The sequence below is a fragment of the Platichthys flesus genome, chromosome 24, assembly GCF_949316205.1.
Source record: "Platichthys flesus chromosome 24, fPlaFle2.1, whole genome shotgun sequence".
Classification (NCBI taxonomy): Eukaryota; Metazoa; Chordata; class Actinopteri; order Pleuronectiformes; family Pleuronectidae; genus Platichthys; species Platichthys flesus.
Window position 1 is genome coordinate 1,986,668 of NC_084968.1, and position 20,824 is coordinate 2,007,491.

Genomic DNA, 20,824 nt, shown 5'->3' on the forward strand with positions numbered 1-20,824 from the left:
TGTCACCTTTAATAAATGATGAAAGGTTAAGATCGCAGTGACGATTTAATGTAGATGAAAAATACACTGCTTATCGGCGTCATACAACTGCAGTGAAGTATTTTTTGTCGTAATTAGTAACAAAATGTAACAATTAGTAACAAAATGTAATCTGACTACTATTGGATTACTTTAAAATCAGACATTTGAAATATTGCACCCCATAAAAACACAACTTATATTCTTAACCTGATGAAACATGTCGCAACATTTCAAATTCAAATAGAACTCTTCACATTAAGTATTTAGATGTTGGCTACTGAGCTAAGCTATAGCTACCATTATCAGCCACAGGGCTGTGGCAGAGGAAGGGGAGCTGATGTGCACTGTGGTGAAAGTGGTTAATACTGATTTTATTTTTGACCTGCACAAACTGCACTGAATGTAGACATTATTTCGGACACACTTTTTGTTGGTTAATATCAGTGGTTAACACTAAAAAAAAGATTAATAATTTTCAAATTCTATAAATATATAATCAAAATGTATGTGTTCCCAATTCAAGAATCTAACAATATTTAAAATGCAATCAAAGCAGATAGTATATGGTTACTTGTTTTATAATCTGAATATTACCCAACCCTGAATGTAATTTACATGAGCAGTGATAGACACCACAGACGTCCAGGAGACAGATGATGTGTGGGAGGTGCAGAAACACATTTGTGGAGGTTTAGTGCCAAAAATCTGGAGTTAAAAAATAAAAGAAACCACTAAAGAGAACAGAAAGTCATTTTTTTGTCACTTTTATTAAGTAACCTTACTTGATATTAAAATCAGTCCAATTTGAGCAGGACATGAAACAAGCAAATGAGAGGAGGTAGTTACATTACAATGTTTGTGGGATGTAAACTGATGAGCTCAAACGTTATGACCACATGAGGTGGATACCAGTGGTGCAAAGAGCTGTCAAATGTTGGGGTTAGGATCTGTTAGAATTGCGTTTGGACCGTGGTGAAGGGTCCAACTCAATACCACTCGGTCAAAGCTTTTCCAAACCACCAGGGCTTGTGACGGGGGGCTACCAAACTCCCACTTAGAAGGGATAAACCCTGGTCTGACCACATGGTTGGGATGGTAGCAGGATGGAACAACTACAGGGCACCTTCAGGGGTCGTCTGGGGTCCGTCCCTGCAAGTGGGATCTGGGTAGTGACACTGATTTGGAGGATCCAATGCATAAAAGGCAACAGTGGTAATAACGTTTAGACTCATCAGTGTAATGTGATCATACAGACAATCGTTGAAAGTGAAACAGGTAGTGATGAGTGAGAGATGAGGCCTGCACAACTCCTCCAGTATTTTGTACAACCCCCCTTGTAAAATATGACATAACGCTCAAGTCTGTAGAGTGAAAAATAAGCTTCAGGAGAACAAAAAGATAATCTGGACAATACAAGGGGAAATTAGAAAACCAAAACAAACATACAATAAATATTAAGTATCAAAAACAGTGTTGATCCCTTTTGAGTAGCTTAACACTGACATTTTTAGACTGTAGATAATTTACCGATGAAGTAGTCTTAATAACTCAGTGACTAGAAACCAGTGATGAATGCTTCGTGGAAGTAATCTTCAAACCATGAGAAGAAACACTGATTTAAAATAACATCTCAACTCCTTTTTTTTTAACTCTGGGCTGGATTTAAAGTTTTTCGTCTCAGCTCTGAATCAGTAGCACACACAGTGAAAGACAATCATAGGACACGCGTGCCAGACTTGTTCTCTTCAGGTAAGTGCAGTGACGTAAGAGGAAAGTATTGTTTCAAAAAGCCCATCTCACCATATTAAAAAGTCCTTCACATCAAAAAAACGAAAATAATTCATGACGGCTATCACCCGACTTACGTGAAACCTCATTAAAAAAGTAATAACCATATAATGCAATGACATTACATTTGTAGTAACTTGTTTATGTGGACCTACATTTTATTTTAAGATGGGAAGTGTTGTTTGTCAAACCTTCAGGACTGTTGTGTTGTTCTATTTTATTAGGACTTTTCAACACAAGCACGAATACAGTATTGGAATTCTGGTGCCATACGCCATTCAAACAATTCCATTTAATGGTAGTATATTACAACATTGTGCAGCACCTTAAGAGACTTGCTGCTGACATCATCACTACTCTCCACACCGGCCTTGAAATAATTATGGCAATGTGGGAAAAAATGGAGGGACAGCATCCTCATTGTTCAATGTGAGAGCGAGCTCAGCCGTGGGTAGGACTTCATGACAGTCTGAGTCGGCCTCTATCTGTGCTGTGGTGTGTTTTTGTTCTTCCTCCTGAGTCACGGCAGCAGGCTTACAACCCGTCTGACCTACCTAACCTACATGTAAGCACCACAACCCGATTCAACTGGTTGTGGACAGAATGTCCAAGCCTCCTCACATGAGCTTCAGATGAACTCTGGAATGTACAGTTAGTTTAAAGGCTGGTGGTGCTTATTTAAAGGTTGGGAATTATTACACAATCTATCGACGTACATGTGGTTTGCAGCTGTCCAGATCGAAATCTCTTTTTTAAACTTAAGAACCTATTTTGTCCAAGCAAAAAGAAGCGTTTATAAAATGGTGTAAGAAGAGAATGCACCTGAGGCAAAGAATAAACCGATCAGATGTTTATTTGACAGTTATCAATACTTAGTGTGATTTAAAGTAAAACCAGAGCAACGACCACCACGTTGGTGCTACATGCTGGTCATTAAAATGTTCCTTTAGTAAAAGGAAAACCCCCTCATGTAATTAACTGCGCTTCCTGTCAGTCCACTGGTCGAGTATGAACTCATTATGCTGAATGCTTGAAAGTACTTCATGGTGACCTGTTTAATGTTGGACCAGTTAGAATGTGGAGGGAGAATGTTAAGCTCTAAGATACCATCAGGACTGAACGCACAAATTTCCTTAGTGCTGATGAACAGTCGGCCGAACACAAAATAAAAAATCCATGTCAGTGAATAGATGAGAAGAGACCGTGGCAGCTCAAAGAGTCTCTGGGCTGCAGCTGATTGGTATTTTTTTTTGAAGGTGTTACAAAAAAAAGAGCTGCTCTAATTCTGTGAATGCTGAGGGAAAGAACTCCAATGCTTCCTAACATATCTCCTTTAGGAAACGCTGGCCATACTCAAACCACGGAAAGGAGATAATGCCGTCCCCCACTTTTCATTGACGCCAATTTCCGGAAATCCTCTGTGGACCAGATTGCCTGGTTTTGGTTCGGCCTTTGTGGGTTGCGTAGACCGCGTCCTCTGAAGGAGCCAGCCCCTGTATTGAGTCTCTTTTGAAACATGCTGCACAAATTAGGTTCATTATATTATTTCAACATTTGTTACGTTTTTATAATGAGCGGTTACTTCCTGTGAGTAATTGAAATGTTCTCTCTGGTTCTGCTCTGACACGTAGACTTGTCATTGTTTATCTTCCATATGTATATATATACAGCCTATAGTGTAAATTCTTCTTATTCCTCGAACTCTTGAGGTTTCCTTCGAGGTTGAAGAAAAGTTGTGCAGTTTTTTTTCTTTTTTACTTCTCAACTGCAGCCCCACAATCTGCTGTGACACGCAAAATATTCTCAAAATATTATTTTGAGCAATAATAACGAGATCGGGACAATGTTTTGTAACTTTAGAGACATTCCCCCACGTCTGCATTATGTCGTGGAAAAGTAGTAGAAAGCTACGTAAGCCAAGCGCAGAACTTTGAGAAAAAAGTACACCTCAGTTTCTTTTTACACACTAATTCAGATGGGTTTAGCAATGGAGCAATATTTCCACAGTGAAAAATACCGATCTAATATCAAAAAGATGTATCAAAACCTCTAGTCTCTACACTAACAGTAGCTATCAAAACTGGAGCGTTGTGATGATCTGCATGTAGTGCATGTTTAACCACACGGTTATCTGTTTACAGTAGTCACACACAGTGTTATATACAGAGCATTTTCTCACAAATTAGTGCCTTGACAAAGGTGCTGGTTCAGTGAGCAGAGTGGTGCAGGTGATCAGTGACATCCTCTGAACGCTCCCCGACACGCTGTTCAAGGAGTTGTGTCAAAGTCTGGCAAAAGACAAAAGACAACATTTAATGAATGACAACTTTTGATGTATTTCTATTCAACACAACATAAAATTCGTTGAAAGTCAAGGGTTACCTGTTAGAGGTTGAAATGCTGTTTCAGCATTAGGTAAAGAAACTGGAAAAGAGGAGATAAAAGAGATGAACGTCATTAACATGGCTCCAACACTCCTGAGGTTCAACAGTTCAGTTTGAAGTTTCAGGCAGAAAAAGGAAAGCATGGAGCGGTGACTTAAGGGTTATGCCGGGAACGCTTAGAGAAGAGTTTTTCTGCAAAGGATGAGCAGTGTGATCTGACGAGAGCGGTTTGGGATTAAAAGATGTGGCAGAGAAAAGACTCAATCAGCACAAATGTCTTCTGTTAAACGCGGGAAGTGGAAGAAAAGGCAACGGAGAAAGAAAAGGATTGTTGTCACATGACTGAGCCTTGTTCATTCAAAGCAGCCTGACTGTGCAGCTAAGTAGGAAGATGTGGGGAAACCACACTCATGCAGTCACACTGAAAATTAGTTGTCTGGCCTAAAGGCTAAGCTAATGCCATTTTAATAGAGCTTCAGTGGCCTCGCTCCATCAACACAATCGGAATTTCGCAAAGGTCCAGACTAACGGTGATTTAATTGTATGTAAATTCAACAAATTAAACATTTCAGCGAATTGAACGGATCCAAAAGGTCTGACAAGTTTATTCTGGAGGCAAACAAACCTCAAACAGCCTGAGCAACAAAGCATAATGTTCTGTTCAGGTACACACTGTCAATTTAACTTCTGCTACTTGTCAGGACCATGCTGGTCAGAGTCGGAAATTTCAGCCAGCTGAAAAATTCTATTTTGGACTGGAGTGTCAAAATCTGTCGATCCTAAGTTTTCTGTGAAGTAGTGGCGTCCTTAAAGCACCATACAGTATTACTTCTGAAGGCTTTGGACTCCAAGTCCTTCTTTTTCATTTGCAAGGTTTTAATCTGTCATCTGATAAAAAAACCTGTAGCTCAGAAACCTTACAAACCATGTCCGTTTGAACATTGATAAGACAGAATTGAGTCATTGAGCAACAGGGTCATTTTCTCTTCCTCTTCCTGCATGAAAGTCAAAAACGTTCACCTCCAGAACCTTTACAGGTCAATTTCACAAAGTTTAGTCATCTGGTTTGATAAGCTGTTATCAGAACTAGAAACACTCTTTAATAGATGACAACCAAAATTCGATAACGCTATTGATGCTTTGTTAACATGATTGACAATATGTTAGGTTTGGCAACAATTTGAGACCAAAAGTAAAAACTTGGTGTGCAAAGGCCTTAATGCTCAAAAAACCTGATATGAACTTAAAGAACAAAACACACGTCAGCATCTTGATGTGTCAGAATGCGTCAACTGTCCAGAGAAGCAGTACTTTAGACTAAATGCTAACCAACTGCTAATGAGTGAGCCAACACAGTTGAATACTGAAATAACAGGAAATGCTGTATGGACAGTGAAGGAAGCAGAGTTTAGGTTGTGTGTTTGTATGAAGTTTTTTTTTGTCTAGTTTCTTTTCTCAACTGTACATTTTAAAGCTGGAATGATGACTTCACCGCTTTATTAAGCTAACCCAGTGAGGTCATCAATAAAGAAGTAGTGTTTTCCAGGAAGTGAGAGTTTTCATTTCAAAAATGTAGTTTTAAATGTAGAATGTCCAATTTTAAAAATGATACACTGACAAACCGACAAAAGCTTTACTCTTGTGGCCCCCTTCTTGCCTCCATACAACGCTTTAAGGCTCTATTAAATACAGCTCCATGGGACACAAAACAACAGCAAACACAAACACAGATCCACCCAATCACAGCGACACTCAAGACAAAACACATCACCAAATGAATCCATCACACCCACCGGCTACAAACACACATGCAGCATGTGTGTCTCATGAGTAGTAAGCCGATGCTTTCTTGCCGGATTGTGGTGGGAGTCGGCGAATGGAGTGAGGGGGGGGCACCCTGGCGAAGCATGGAGGAGGAAGAATGAGGTGATGAGGTGAGTTTTGGCATCGAGATGGTAAAGCTCAGTAATCCTCCTCTCTTTCCAGCTACTTCTTGTGTCAATGTCAATTTTTCCCGACATAATTTTGTGTATTATCATTGTTCCGCACTATTTGCAAAGTCATTTTACAAACATTTAGTGTGAGTGAGTATTCACAATAACAACAGAGCACTTAAGAGTCTGTGTTTGTGGATTATGTGAGAACAAGACATCAATCTATGCAGTCTAGATATGAAACTTCTTGAGTGTAGATATATAGTGTGTGTATGTTTAGAATATATATAGGTGCAGAAATGCTTCATTTATATTAATTTCTCTTTGGGATAAGAAATAGTAATCCAATGGTATTCATTATGCACTTTTTCATGTGTATGATTGAGACACTGTGCCCCCATAGTTTCCTCTCATACTTTTTTATCTGTAATGCAAAAAATGTGTGCTTGTAATTTGAAATATATCTCTCTTTCCTGCCAGAGCATCACTTTCAGTCTTTATACTCTGACAAAGAGTTGATGTTTTGAAATGCAAACAGTAAAAAACAAATGGGTGCAAATCAAGGGGAAAATGTGGACACATGAGACACAGAACTGAGGTCAAAGTATTGCTCGTTTCTCACCAGCTCGCCCGCACAGCCTCGATGTCACTCACTAAGTTCTGGGCCAAACAAATCCCAAAAATCTGCGGATGAAAAAAAAACAGCATAAATGGCAACGTTACCCGTTTTCATGAAGAAATTATGGAATGATGCTTTTGTGTCCCGATTTTTCTGGAGTGCCATGGGAGGTGAATGGGACTTGCCTGCAGTAGTGCAACTCCAATGAAGATCCCCGCCACTAAGGTGAGGTTGTCCTGCAGCCACTTCTCAAACTGCGGCACACAGCCTTTCACATTGATGTAGTCCTTCTGCTCTAAGTCCTATACAAACAGAACCACCTGTCAACATCTTTGCATTGTGACCCAGTGCGGCCTTCTCAATTTAGCCTTTTATAAAAACTCAATGTTGTGCGTTACAAAACTACTTTCCCAAAACCAAAGTTTTCTGTTCTGAACACTCTGAGGCAAAGTAGATTATTTTTTAACTTGTATCTTTCTATCCGAAATTTGATTATGATGAGAAAAGAAGCGAAAGAGAGACATCCTTAGTTGAGTTACTAGTGTTTGAGTTGAAAGAATATACTACAATTGCTGTTTAAGTCAAACACTTTCCATGAAAACCAATTGGATTTAAAGGAAAATGTTGAATATTTCACACATAATTTGCTGTAGGTTCTATCAAGTGCCAAGCAAAGGGCCAATTGCTAATGCTAATGCTGTATTCAATTAATAATAATAAGTTATAATTATTCAATTCATATTGAAGTTAATGTGAGTGTTTGAATGAATGCAAAATGATTGGTGCGGTGTGTTTGGTATGTGAAAGGTCTGGTAGTTGACTCAAAATGGCATCATTTACACCATGTTTTTAGCCTAAATGTCCAAACAGTAACTGCAGCTATGGAGCGGTATCGCGGCCATAGCTAGGAGTATAACAGCAAACATTTAGGCTAAAAATACTGTGTAAATTGTGCTATTTTGAGTCTATTTTGAGTGTTGGGTCTTAAGGGCACTTGTATGACACCACAGGATTCGTATAGATTACTTCTTTGCATAGTAGTGAGTAAATAACGAGTGAATTTTCATTTCGGGTGAACCATCCCTTTAAAATCTCTGTTAGGAAAATCACTATATCTCTAAAATCAAACACAGAGAAAGAAATGAATAATTACACCCTAATCATAGAAAAAATAAACAACCAAACACTTTACATGTACATGTCACTTACTGGTTTAGCGCGAATGTCGTATCCACACTGAGTGTTGATTACATCCTCCTGTAGACAAAGGGTCAGCTTTATAGTTTCGTAATAAACTCAGCATTTTGAACAAAGCATTGGTTAAAAATTTGCAGCTTTTTGTGTAGAACTGAGGAAGAACAAGACAAAAAGTGTGCAGCCATGCTAGCAGGTCTGTGAGGCTGTACAGCAGTGGGTAGAGCCAAATGCTATATAGAAAGTATGCTAACATGCCCAGAAATTATACTGTTCAACGTGTTCATCATCTTAGTTGAGGGTGTTAGCATCCTAATGTTTAACTTCTTTTGCGAGATACATATTTTAAAGTCACCAATGAATATGTGATGACTTTAAAAAGATGACCACAGCATGGTAAGTTGTGTACGCAGTGTGATGGGTGGGATTAAGTTGTGTGAACACTGCAGATCGGGTTACGGCAACATGGACGCCGAACATTAATGTATACTTTTATAGTCAAACAGGCTAGCAATTTCGCGAGCTAACAGGAAGGCAATGGAATGCAGGAATGCTAATGTGAAAGAGCTAATGTGTTACAACTCTGTGAACCGATGCTGTGTTATATAGAACTCTATAAGCGTGTAAATGCAGGCAGTGCCGGGGAACTCGTACCGCCGGGTCCTTGTGGCAGCAGGAGAAAGGTACTCCGCACTTTTCCCTGCTGGGGTTCCCATCAGTGCAGTTGAAATAGATGTTCAGGTTCCAGTCATCTGCTCCGAATGCACCACAGCAGTCCCACTGAAATCAGACAGGGAGGAAAGTACGATGAAACTCCTGGGGTTAGAATTAAAACGCTGTTAAATTTGTTGACCGAAATGAGGAAAGGCCATTCAGCAGGTTTGTTTTGTCTGGCTTCACATCACTGTTTCAAACACAAGTATATAAACGTATAGAATTTAGATAAAAAAAAGATAATTTCAATTAAACATATAAACATAAATGCTTATGTGCATCGTTTATTATGCAAAAGGAAAGTTTTCATATTAAAAAACAATTGATATTTATCATATTATCAAATGTTGCAGCATCTAATTCTGTTTAACAGTAGATGAACATCTGGAAAGACAAAAGCTTAAAGAAATCCAATGAAACAGATGTCAGGGTGCTATATGACTCTATATTTGCACTCTATATTTATAAACATGCACATATCGATTGGTGTTTACAGCGGCAACAGTGCTGAATGTGCATCCCACTTCCGCAGAGTTGACAGCAACTAGCAGCTCAACAATAAAAGTCTAGAGCTTTAAACCACTCTTCATTGAATTACTGCCATGACATGTGGTTGAAAGCGTGGGGAAAAAAACTAGCACAAAGAATGAACTTAGCTGATAAACATTTCAACGAGTCTTACGTATTCCTGGGTGAAGTCGATGAGGTTCTGTAGATCGATGTCGTCCCGGTAAGCCCGGATGTTATTGTTGATGAACAAGTTGAGCTGGTCTTTAATCCAGTCCTTAAAGACAAACGCCAGGACTCCTGTCGTGAGCTCCAAGAAAAAGATGATTCCAAGAAACACAGAGAACTAGAAGAGCAGGGGGGAAAAGACAAGATGACAAATTCACATTTGCGGAGTTGCATTCTGCGATAATTAATCTGTGCATGCAGATTGTAACATTATTTATATCATGGAACATACAAACTTAAGCAGGAAGGTGTTTTCCCGCAGCGCTCCGATGCATCCGGCAAACCCCAGAATGAACATGACGCCCCCAACCACCATAAAGAGCCAGACGGGGTCCAGACCCCCGAGGTCTGTGATGGATGAGATGTTGGACAGGACCCCCTGGAGCGAGGAGACAGAGCACAACACAGTGTGTGAGTCAGGCAGCTGCGTCTTTTTCAGGAGAGATCATGTTTGCCAACAGGGTCGCAGTGACATTAAACAGGATGGAACTTGGATGAACTCACAGGAGAAACAATGCTGCTGCGAACATGAATTTAGAAAACTTGAGAAGTCTGTGAAATAAACTGCTTCAGTGAGATGTTTGAGGTAAAAGGGTTCATCTGTCTATCACTCTGCATGCATTGAATTAACAATGATTTGGTAACACACACAGGTTACGAATGTTGAACCTAGTTTCAAACTTAATGTGGTTATTTTAACGATATGTTTGGATATTATGCGAATGGGATTTTTTTACTGGTAATTAAGTGCTTTGGGTGGTCGTTAAGATTAGAAAAGTGATATATGAATTTAGTCCATTTACAACAGTCAAAAGAAATTAAAATACTCTGTAGGTCCAGGGCAGAACTGGAGAGAGGGAGATGATTCCTTGAGGGTTCATCACTAAAAGTACCACCTTTAAAATCATACAAAATTACTAGATCCATTATTAATGTAGAACCTTGATGAGTGCAGCTTTAATAGGCATAAGTACTGGCGCATAATTTAAAAAAAACTGAGCATTAAATGAGTGTTTGTTTAAATCGGGACAATATTAATTACACTGGCATTAAGTACAAATCCTACAAATGAAAATTCACAAGAAGAACATCACATTTTATTAATAAAATATAAATATGACACAACACTATTTTTATATTTTGCAATAATAGCGCTACTCACCTTCTCACTCCATGCCCACAGTCCAATTCCAACTAAGGCCATGCCCAACAGCTGAAATAAAAAAAAATACAGTCATGTCTATTGCCCGTGAATGTGTTAATGCAAATTGACACAATGGCAGCCTGTTGCATTTGTATTATACACTGTTATTCTGAGGCCACTGTGAGTCTGTACATTTGTATTTATTTCATCGTGATATTCATTTATAAGTCAATACTCAGGTCGTATTGAGTGTGTAAGTTGCTATAATTGGGTGAGGGAAGTTCGTGCTCACCACTAAAACTAGTGCTGCTATAAATATATACGTACACACACACACAGTCTGTAATGAGTGTGTAGTCTGTCTGTAGTGTGTTTGCAGTGAATGTGTAGCATGGATTTAGTGTGTCTGTAGTGAGAGTGTAGTGAATGTGTCCTTGGTTTGGATGTACTGTGTGGTTGAGGTGTGTCTGTAGTGCGAATAAGGTGTGTCTGTAGCGAATGTTTAGTGTGTGATGTGTCTGTAGTGTTGATGAGGTGTGTCTGTAGCGAATTTGTAGTGTGTCTACTGTCTATAGTGTGTCTGTCGTATGGATGTAGTGTGGATTTAGTGAGTGTGTACTGTGTATGTATTGAGTTTGTAGTATGTCTGTGTGTGTTGATGATGTGTGTCTGTAGTGAAAGTGTAGCGTGTCTGTAGTGAGTGTGTACTGCGTCTGTAATTTGTATGTGTGTGTGGATGATGTGTGTCTGTAGTGAGTGTGTAGTGTGTATGTGTGAGTGGATGATCAGTGTCTGTAATGAGTGGCTAGTGTGTCTATGTTTGCGGATGATGTGTGTAGAGTGTGTGTAGTGTGTATGATGTGTGTCTTTACCACAGGCGTCTATAAAAGGTTAGTAGTGTGTCTGTAGTGTGTCAGTAGTGTGTATGATGTGTGTCAGTACCACAGACGAATATAAAAGGTCAGTAGTGCGTCTGTAGATGAGCTGTAGCGCTGAGCTGTCATTATAGTTCAGTGCAGAAAGCCGATTAGCTGCTTGTTGTCAGCTGAGCTGCAGCCGCTGTTGTGAACAGTTCTGTGTGAACAGGACGGGACAGGAAACCCGACACTGGTCCGTCAGTACTGCGAGAGCCGAGGTGATGAGGAGCGGGCCTTCCTCCCTATTGGCCAGCGGACATGACAATACCGAGGTGCGGTGGACGTGCAGTAAAACAAAGCTCTTACCCAGAACAGGATGTTGAATCCAAAGATGAAGTATTTGATGCAGCAGCTGACTTCTTGTCCTTTGAACTGATTCCCCGACATGTCTGCGCATCATCCGTGTTTCTGCGTGACAGAGAGAAAAAACACGGCCTGCTTCACAGGCTTTGTGTGCGGGATGGAACAGGTTCAGCGCCCCAGGGATACATGTCACTTTGTCCGCCTCAGACAGCTCCCAAGGCTGCTTCAACACCACGTCGGCTCCATGTCGAACGGAGCTCCAGACGCGCTGACACACGCGGCGGTAACAACAAGCTGTAAAAGGTAAAATGGACGTTAACGGAAAACACCAACGGAGAGGAATGATACGCTTCGCTATCTGCGGAGGCGGCACCGCTAGTGCGACTGCGCGTCAACGATTGGCTAGGAAGGGATTTGAAGGACTGAGAGTGCGACCAATCCGATGAGAGCAAGAACGGGGCACTTCCTGTCTTTTTTTTGTGACCCTTGAGCTTTTTGAATAAATGTTTAATCTAATTTAGGTTGAAGGTTTGATTATTTCTATCAATCGTTTTAGGATTAGGCTTATTGAAGAGTACATTTAATTGTTTGATAAAGTCCATTTTCATTTATTGAAAGATATAGTAAATTGTAGTATTTTATACCTCCAAAACTCCCATTTCTTGATAGGTGTAAGTTCTTCAGAATTGTCATTGATCGTAGATTTTAACAGTAGCTAATTAATGTAAATTAATTCTTCTTTTTGTGTTTTCTCTTATCACACAGATAACACTGTGATCAGTTAGTCGAGTAGCAGAAATACCACAGCTGATTTCATACTTGAAGAAACTGCAAGCTAGCAACTCAACAAAATCCTCCTCCTAAATGGTGGTACAGCTCCCCATTGACATCAGGACAACAGAAAGTCTACACACCTCCTGCCGCAGACCAAAGACACATCTCTTCAGACTACACCTTGGATTGAAAAAAACTGTTGCACTTATATTACACTTACATGTAGCACTTTGTAGTTTGGCTTTTCTGAAGCAAATTGTACTTTAATGATTATTTTTTGTTCTGGGTTTGTACCCGATTGGTTGAATGCACTTTTTGTAAGTCGCTTTGGATAAAAGCTTCAGCTAAATTCAATTGTATGTAATGTAATGTAATTAAACAGTAGTCAGTTCTAGACTTTAAACTGTGATTTGAGCTGAACCATGAATATTTATTTATATATGGATTTAAATATTTTCATGCTTCATCTAAACTTTGTTCATGGCAAATTTTGTAAATATGGAATTTGGTAGACTTGCAAAGTGTCTCGAAGGATTTCTATCATAAAATTCATCATGAATTAAGTTGAGATCACCTCCAATTGATATTTGATATAAGATATTTAAAAAGATCCAAACGTAATATAATTTGCTCTAGTGGTGTTTGTTGTAATCATAGATAGTGATTAATGTGAATTTGAAGTCCTCAAGGGTCAGTATAAGAACTAGGGCTGCGAATAGGGACCGGGCGAAACGGCTCCGTGTTGCATGCGTTTTGTGCATCGGTGGAAGGATAAACATGTTACTTCCTGTGTCCATCACGCGGCAATGGACCAAGCTCACTAATCACACATTACGGTCCACGCCATCAAGTGTAGACCACAAGATGAAAATTGAATGTAAATCGAATTTAAGTTGAAAAACTATGCTTACCTCCTTTGACAATAGGTGGTGCTATTGTATAAACAATGCAGAGCTAGAGACACTAGACTATCACTACATACAGACTTATAGATATGTTCAGGTCAAAACACTCTTGTCTCACTTCAGATCATAGATCTTTATGACCACTGACACTGCAACATTAAAGCCAACTGACATCAGTTGTTTAGAATGTCACAGTTCTGATCATGTTTTTATAGCTTCTCTGAGCTCATTTGAGCTATATATTGTGAAGCAACCAGGAGCAGTACATGCGTCAAAGGATAAAACATGTCACTTCCTGTCACCAGCAGGTGGTGTTGTAACGATGAGACAGTATCGTGGATCTGATCAGTGCGGTACTGTGACCTTTTGAAAGAGGTTTGAGGCTGATTGGATAATCTCAGAGGAGTTATAATAAATCCCTCTTTTTACAATGAAACTACGATGTCACACTTTGACGTACCACAGAAAATTTGACGTACAATAAAAAATGTTATATCTATATATCCATGAAACCATGGAGTTGACATGACCCTCACTGAATTTAAAGCTGATCTGATGACAGCTCTAGGAGCAGTTCGTTAAAATACACAATGTGTAAAACGGCCAAAAGGGCCACTTAATCGAAAATGGCCGCACTTTTAAATGGATATAAGTTGAATGTATCTTTTGACTGGACCCTAAACAGATATCGAAATCACTTTAGCTTTTTCCTTGGATTAGTAATTGATTCGTTTACTTCGCAGTAACTCTGTTGATTTTGCTGTAGTTGCTCAGTCCTGAAATGAAGCCTGTTTATTTTGGAAAAGAGGTTGCTTGTAAGATTTGTATTCAATAAAGATAGCTAGAAAAAAAAAACTTCACGGGGAACAAAAACAACCAAAGCTTGTTTAAGACGAGACTTGTGTTGGATTCACCAGCAATCATAACTGAACAAACATATTTCACGCAGCTGCTTCTTTATAAACTACTCTTATCACAGAAGCACCTGACACATTTTTGGATGCATGCGCACTTGGAATATACTGATGTGTCTACCAAGGCACTGAAGCTTCTTTTGCCTTTTGCCATATCTTACCTGTGTGAAACTGGATTTTCAGCCCTTGTGGCTTTTTAAACCAAGTGCGGCAACATCAACCCTCTCATTAGGTGAGTTAAAAGGCGGAAGATAAACTGAGATAAACAGCTTGAGGTCTAAGACTGGAGTAAATTAAAGGGCCAAAAATGAAAATGCACTCCTTATCTACTAATCGCCATCAAATCTGAATGTCTGGGCTTATGGACACTTGGATGACTCCAGAGGAGCAGTATGAAGGTATTGTATGTATTTTTCTGTTATTTCTTTACAATTGAAGAATAGGTCCCCCAGTTACTCCAACGCTGTTACGCCGAGACTCCAACAGTGTTTTGTGGTCTCAAACACTTCACCCACCCCTCCATTGGCATAGTGGTGAGAGATATGAGTGCATTATCAATTTTGGTAAACTATCCCTTTATCAATGTCTCGTGAGAGTGAACGTGTCAGGGGCCGTAAACCCCTCAAATACGTATTCGGTTACGCTACAAATGTGAGTTTTGTCAACCTGATATTAGTGTATTTTATGTGTAAGTGTTCTGCTATACAAACAGGAGATAAGTTAGTAACAAAAATTGCACTTAATGTTTTACATGGGTTGCTTTGCAAATTGTGACCTTTTAAATGTGATTATGACGGACAATTTGAGTACTTTGAGACTGAGTGCTTTGTTTTTGTCCCTTTATTGGATTCTCACTGCATATGCCCAGGGCCGGTCTTTCCTACAGGCGACAAAGGCGGTTGCCTAGGGCGCCACTCAGAGGGGGGCGCCAAAAACTGCGCCGAGCAAAAAATTAAATAAAATAAAATATTTTTTTTTTTTGCCAGGCAGAGTTTTTTGCGCCCACTTCTCTATGTGGTATGGCCAAAAATATTGTATTTAATTACTCAGACAGTCATTTAAGTAGTTTCATTAGAGAAATCAGTAAATGACAGCAGCACTCAGGTGGAACGTTTGGCACGGGAGCAGTTGCACCCAGTACTGTCAGATGCAGTCTGGATGAGGAACTGAATGCTCCGTGTCGTTCCTGCTGCTGCTTCCATCCTGTATTCTACAGGGTAGTAGTGGGTGAGAGTCACCTACTTTAGCTCCTAAAGCCGATCACCACGGGTGTCATTGAGACGTGTTGACTGGTAAAACATAGAAACTCTGCTGGGCAGTGAGGAGAGACTCGCGCACTAGGTGGGCGGGGCTACATTCGCCTGTATAGGTGTTTATTTTACTTGCACGTCGTCTTGCAGGCGGGTCGCGATAGTATACTGTTTACTTTACAGTGTGTAGTTCAGCTCCGACACACACAGACTCTGTAATTCATGTATTGTTATTGTGCCTTATAAAGACCAGTTATAAGCTAATGTTCAATAGGTCTATATTGTAAATGTTTATATTACTTTATGAGTGATGATGTTTATTAAGATGTTTGGAGGAAAGAGACACCATAATAATTGAATGTATGTTTTATACACTTAAAAATGCGTACAAATGCTTGTACTTGAAATTGTGTTTAATTTGAATAAGATGCAGTCTGGATGTGGAACTGAATGCTCCGTGTCGTTAATGCTGCTGCATTCATGCTTTATTCTACAGATATACTTTGTTGCTGTGGTATCAATTTTGGGACCCATAACATATATCTCCAACCAATACTTTGACATTAAAAAAATGAATCTAACATTAGGGTAAAATGAGGCAAAAATTGAGGTACGAACGTCCTTGGTGTTGTCAGAACATGCTAATGTAGCAGGGTTAATGCTTCCCACTTGCCATTGCCAGCGAGATCCTTGCGCTGGCTGTGGTAGTGGGAGCCTTGGTTGGAGTGCTAGAGCTCCCTCTAGCGGAATGCGGGGGTTGTATTTTACATTGCTGCCTCCTCTCCTCAGTCTGTGTATATCCCGGCTGGGAGAGGTAGGTAGTCAGAGCAGTTAAACATGAATCCACACTTTGGCGATGTATTACGGGAGTCTAAATGTACATAATACTGTATTAATACTTGGTTGTTTGTACATATATATTGTGTTGCTTGGAATCTGTAATTACTTTTAAATGGACTTTAGTCTTAGGATCGCTAGCTTGGCTACCATTAGCTTTGGTCGTAGCTACTTAGCTAGCGTCGACTTCGCCATGAAAGTGTACTTCAGCTTGTCTTTCTCCCATGTTAGGCTGCCATTGTGAGGGTTCTCAAAGAGCATTTCCCATGTCAAATATTCCACCAGGTATGTCACCAAACGCCCATTCAAATATTTTGTGAGTTATTTGTTTAATGTGATATTTATTTTCATGTAAATGCTCAGTCTGTGTATATCCCGGCTGGGAGAGGCTGCCATTGTGAGGGTTCTCAAAGAGCATTTCCCATGTTAAATATTCCACCAGAATAAACGGCTGGCTGCCAATGGTTCCATCGTGGTCTCAATCACACAACGCAACGAGAGAGTACACAACCGCTACACTAGCACAATGAGGCTTATCGTTAGTGTGTGTCCAAGCAACTTCGATGAAGAAAGAAATAATTTTATAATAAGTTTTCTTTGGGGGGGGGGGGGCGCGACAGGAGTGAAGCTTGCCTAGAGCGCCAAATGTGCTAGGGCCGGCCCTGCATATGCCCATGTTCATATACAATTATTCTGACTTTGAATAAATAATATATATGGAAATAGTTGATTCTACGCTTGATAGTGAATGGCTGCAGCACACAATGTTGACACTTTGTGATTCAGTATGCAGGAATCTCATTACAAACCATGCTAACAGTACTCTGGTAATCAAAGCTCAACCTCTCCTTCCTATTATGGGCTTTTGCAAACCAGAAACAACAGTGACTAAGGGAAAGAGGAGATAGAAGGTGGAGCAGCTTGAGACACATAGTCCGTCTTCATTGCTTGCAACCTTAAGCTTATTTGTTTTACTTAGCAGGATTGAGGATGTGTGTAGCGATGTTGTTTTAAACCTCTCCACTGTAATTATTTGTACGAGCACTGCTTTGGCAGCTAAGTTGATTTACTGTGTCCCAATGTTGGATCAAGCACAACCTGTGTTGTAGAAAGTACACCAATATTAAAGATCAGGTTATTCATGATACATGCATGTGTTTGGGACTCTGTGCATGTGTTTGGGACTAATAAATGCATCTTAATCTTAATTAAAAAAAATAAAAAAATAAATAAAAAAAGAGAGGCGGTGGTCTAGTGGCAGAAACTTGGACTATGGGCAGAGAAGGTCTCTGGTTTGTCTCTGGTTCTACTCCACGGAGAGACAACAAAAGACAAACCTGGATTGATCTGTCCAAAAATCCAAGAGTCTCCCTACCCTGTCTAGTGCCCCTGAGCAAGGCACCTTACTCCCCCAACATTTGCTCCCCGAGCGCCGTACATGGTCGCTCACTGCTCTGTGTGTCCTGCACCAGATGGGTCAAAAGTAGAGATTAAATGTCCCTACCTACATGAGTGTGCCTTTGCATGTCTGTGCATGTGTTTGGGACAAATAAATGCATCTTAATCTTAATAGTGTTTCAAAATTTGACATGTGATACAACAACCAAAGTGACCTTTACTAATCTAATTTCTAGAGCCAGGGAGGTTTAACCCTTCCAGATCTATGAACAGCTATATTTTAGTTAGTTTCACTCAACAAAGAGTGAAAGTTTGTCTAAAGTCTAAATATTCGGAGGATTAATTGGATAGCCTTCATTTCGGGTCAGTGTGATCTAAATACCTTCAAGATGAAATGTTCTGCTTTTCATGAGGTTTCATGGCTTGACGTGAAAGTCCGACGTTTTCACTTGAGACAGGTAGTTGTTCCAAACTGTTATGCTGTCCAATCTTCACCGAACTTCACAAAACCGGATTCAGCTGATATTGGTCCAAAGACCCTCAAGAGTGTGAGGAACAGATTCTGAATCAGATGCTCAATACAAACATAAGAAACGCCAAGAATGATTTTTTTCTGGATTTAATTCTGTCATGTCTAAAAAAACAAAACTCTACGGGACTTCAACCATATCATGATTATATTATGAGCTATTTTGTACTGAAACATGATATTATTTTATGATATCACTCTAAAGTAGGTCCCAGTGACTAAGTTAATCAGGGTAGGGGTGTGCTTGGTACAGTACCAGTAAGGGTTCACTCAGGGAGCCTCTATTCAGACAGTACAGACTCTGTGTCACAGCCTCATGAAGGACCAGACTCCCACTCTCATCTGTATAACGCAGCTGAAAACCCACCGCCTCCACTGGCTTCACTGTCAGGACAGCTGACACGTCAAACACATCAAATCCAGATGAGGGTCGCTGATCCAGGGTCAGTAGCCTCACCCCAAGAGCGGGACTCTCCTGCAGGGCTCCCTGTGAGGCAGTGACACTATGCAGGGTGACAGTCACGGTGACAGGACGGGGGTGGAGGGTTTTTCTGAACAGAACTAGTTCTGCCCCGAGCATGGAAGGGCTCACACTGCTGATGTTGAACCAGATCCAGCCTGGAGGAGCCTCGTCTGGACCTGGGTGAGAAACGAGATTTCAAGAAAAGAGTAAAGGATAAGATAAAAGATAAAAGATAAAAGATAAAAGATAAAAGATAAAAAATAAAAGATAAAAGATACAAAATAAAAGATAAAAGATAAAAGATAAAAGATAAAAGATAAAAGATAAAAGATAAAAGATAAAAAGATAAAGTAGCTTTATTGTCAATTTCTTATCATGTTCAAGACATACAAGGAGTCAATACGACGTTTCGTAGAGTCCCGAGTGTTTTTAGGTGTGTGGTGGTGGGGGGGGGGGGGGGGGGGGGGATTTCAGCTTCCTGTCAGATTGGAGAATATGGCTGGGGGGATTGAGGGGAGAGAATTTAGCTTCCTGACAGCTTGGTGTATGAAATTATTTCTAAGTTCAAGCTGATACAAAATGTCTGATAAATTCCACATGTTTTAGAAATTTATATCAGTTTACTTGTCATTAGGAGTATTGCTTAGCCTTGAAAATAGTTTGTTAGAGTATGTTCTCTGGCTTCTGCTCTGTTTAGTTTAACCTTCTAATTTTTACATCACAACTTATAACCTATAATCAGCTAACTAAACTAGACTAAACAAGCCAGTGGGAGAGTTAATGTTAAACACATACACCACTCCAAATGAAAGCTCATGCTGCTATGTCTGCAGGCCATGTCTCATGTTAGCAATATCAACTTTAACAGGTGAATATAGTTTGTTAGAGGTTTTTACACTAAATGGGAAGAAACATAATAAAGTAACATTCAGTTATACTTTACGCCAAAACGTGTATTAAACTGGTGTGTATATAACCAGAGTGTCTAGAATCGGCACACTGTTTGTTTCCATGTCCGGCATCAAATCCAGATGAGGGCGTTATGTCAAATTGATTTGGTTAGTTAGTTTAATTTGAGTAAATTTACTAAAATGTATTGAATTTGAAGTCCTTACCAGGAACATTCCGAAAGCTCTGTACCAGCATTCCGTCTGATCTTCCGAAGTCTTGGGCCTCCAGCGAGTCCAGATGCTGATAGACCCTCCTCATGTAGGGATGCGGTTTGGCCTGGAGGCTCGCAGACACTTTATTGATATGTAGCATTTCCAAAATGGCTTTGTTGAGCTCTTGGTTATCCTCTGCATCTCTGCGGAGACCCGTCAGCGACAAGCCTGTGGCCGGGCCCAGCAGGACCAAGACCAGTGTCACATGACAAAATCCCAGACTGACCTCTCGAAGCATTCTGGATGAATTTTGAGGTATTTCTAACCAGTCTGATGTGATCCTGGATCCGTGCCTCTCCTCCTGTCAGAGTGCTGCGGAGGCTTCCAGCTTGTAGTGTAACAGTCTGTGCGCTAATAGGTATGCAGGAACCACAGGGGCTGTCAGGACTTAGTGAAGCAGTCCCGTTCTGAAGCCCAGGAATGTTGCTTCTTTTTCACAAACACTCGGCCATGGACTCTAATGAGACGCAGTCCTGTTCAGCTCTGAACAGACAATCTGACTGGAGTAAAACATTTGATGCGAGACATGAAACAATACATGTCCTAGGTACTAATAATTAGTGGCAATGGTGGGAAAGTTATCAAAAGGAAAAGTTACTATTATAAGAGAACTAGACTCACTCAGTAGTGCTCATACCTCCACCAAGGCCCAACAGTCTCCTCATGAAAATATATTCAAATTCACTAGATCTGGATTATGTATTTGGATCTGCACCAAATTAGACACATAAATATCAGTCCCATAAACATCTATGATTTTTTTCTTTTCACAATGACATTGGATTGAAGATTTTGGATCCAGAAGGAATTGAACTACGGCAACTTTCTCGTAAAAGTG

At 40.1% G+C, this 20,824-nt stretch overlaps 2 protein-coding genes across 3 annotated transcripts; both read right to left on the reverse strand.

Annotated features, from left to right (window-relative positions):
- Positions 1–769: 769 nt before the first annotated feature.
- On the reverse strand, positions 770–12,244 carry tspan5a (tetraspanin 5a). 2 transcript variants are annotated; one of them, XM_062383986.1, is made up of 11 exons: positions 11,757–12,244; positions 10,552–10,602; positions 9,622–9,768; positions 9,337–9,507; positions 8,595–8,720; positions 7,956–8,003; positions 6,932–7,048; positions 6,750–6,811; positions 5,987–6,090; positions 4,192–4,233; positions 770–4,097 (listed from the first exon to the last, which is right to left on the reverse strand). In XM_062383986.1, the coding sequence occupies exons 1-9, from the start codon at positions 11,835–11,837 to the stop codon at positions 6,018–6,020; spliced, it is 876 nt and encodes a 291-aa protein (XP_062239970.1). In that variant the 5' UTR covers positions 11,838–12,244; the 3' UTR covers positions 770–4,097; positions 4,192–4,233; positions 5,987–6,017. The 2 variants fall into 2 exon arrangements, with proteins under 2 accessions (XP_062239970.1, XP_062239971.1); XM_062383987.1 differs by lacking the exon at positions 5,987–6,090 and having other exon boundaries at positions 11,757–12,238.
- Positions 12,245–18,490: 6,246 nt separating this feature from the next.
- On the reverse strand, positions 18,491–20,224 carry LOC133950253 (uncharacterized). Its single transcript, XM_062384510.1, has 2 exons — positions 19,939–20,224; positions 18,491–18,999 (listed from the first exon to the last, which is right to left on the reverse strand). Exons 1-2 carry the CDS (start codon positions 20,222–20,224, stop codon positions 18,584–18,586), a joined length of 702 nt encoding a protein of 233 aa, XP_062240494.1. The 3' UTR covers positions 18,491–18,583.
- Positions 20,225–20,824: the final 600 nt, after the last annotated feature.

What these genes read in the sequence shown, in the direction of transcription:
- tspan5a (XM_062383986.1), bottom strand. Translation starts at nt 11,837, where the DNA reads ATGTCGGGGAATCAGTTCAAAGGACAAGAAGTCAGCTGCTGCATCAAA. An exon ending in ACACCTTCCTGCTTAAGTTT is followed by an intron (nt 9,508 to 9,621) that starts GTATGTTCCATG and finishes CTGCTCTTCTAG; the next exon opens with TTCTCTGTGTTTCTTGGAAT. An exon ending in TCGACTTCACCCAGGAATAC is followed by an intron (nt 8,721 to 9,336) that starts GTAAGACTCGTT and finishes GTCTGATTTCAG; the next exon opens with TGGGACTGCTGTGGTGCATT.
- LOC133950253 (XM_062384510.1), bottom strand. Translation starts at nt 20,224, where the DNA reads ATGCTTCGAGAGGTCAGTCTGGGATTTTGTCATGTGACACTGGTCTTG. An exon ending in GAGCTTTCGGAATGTTCCTG is followed by an intron (nt 19,000 to 19,938) that starts GTAAGGACTTCA and finishes TTTCTCACCCAG; the next exon opens with GTCCAGACGAGGCTCCTCCA.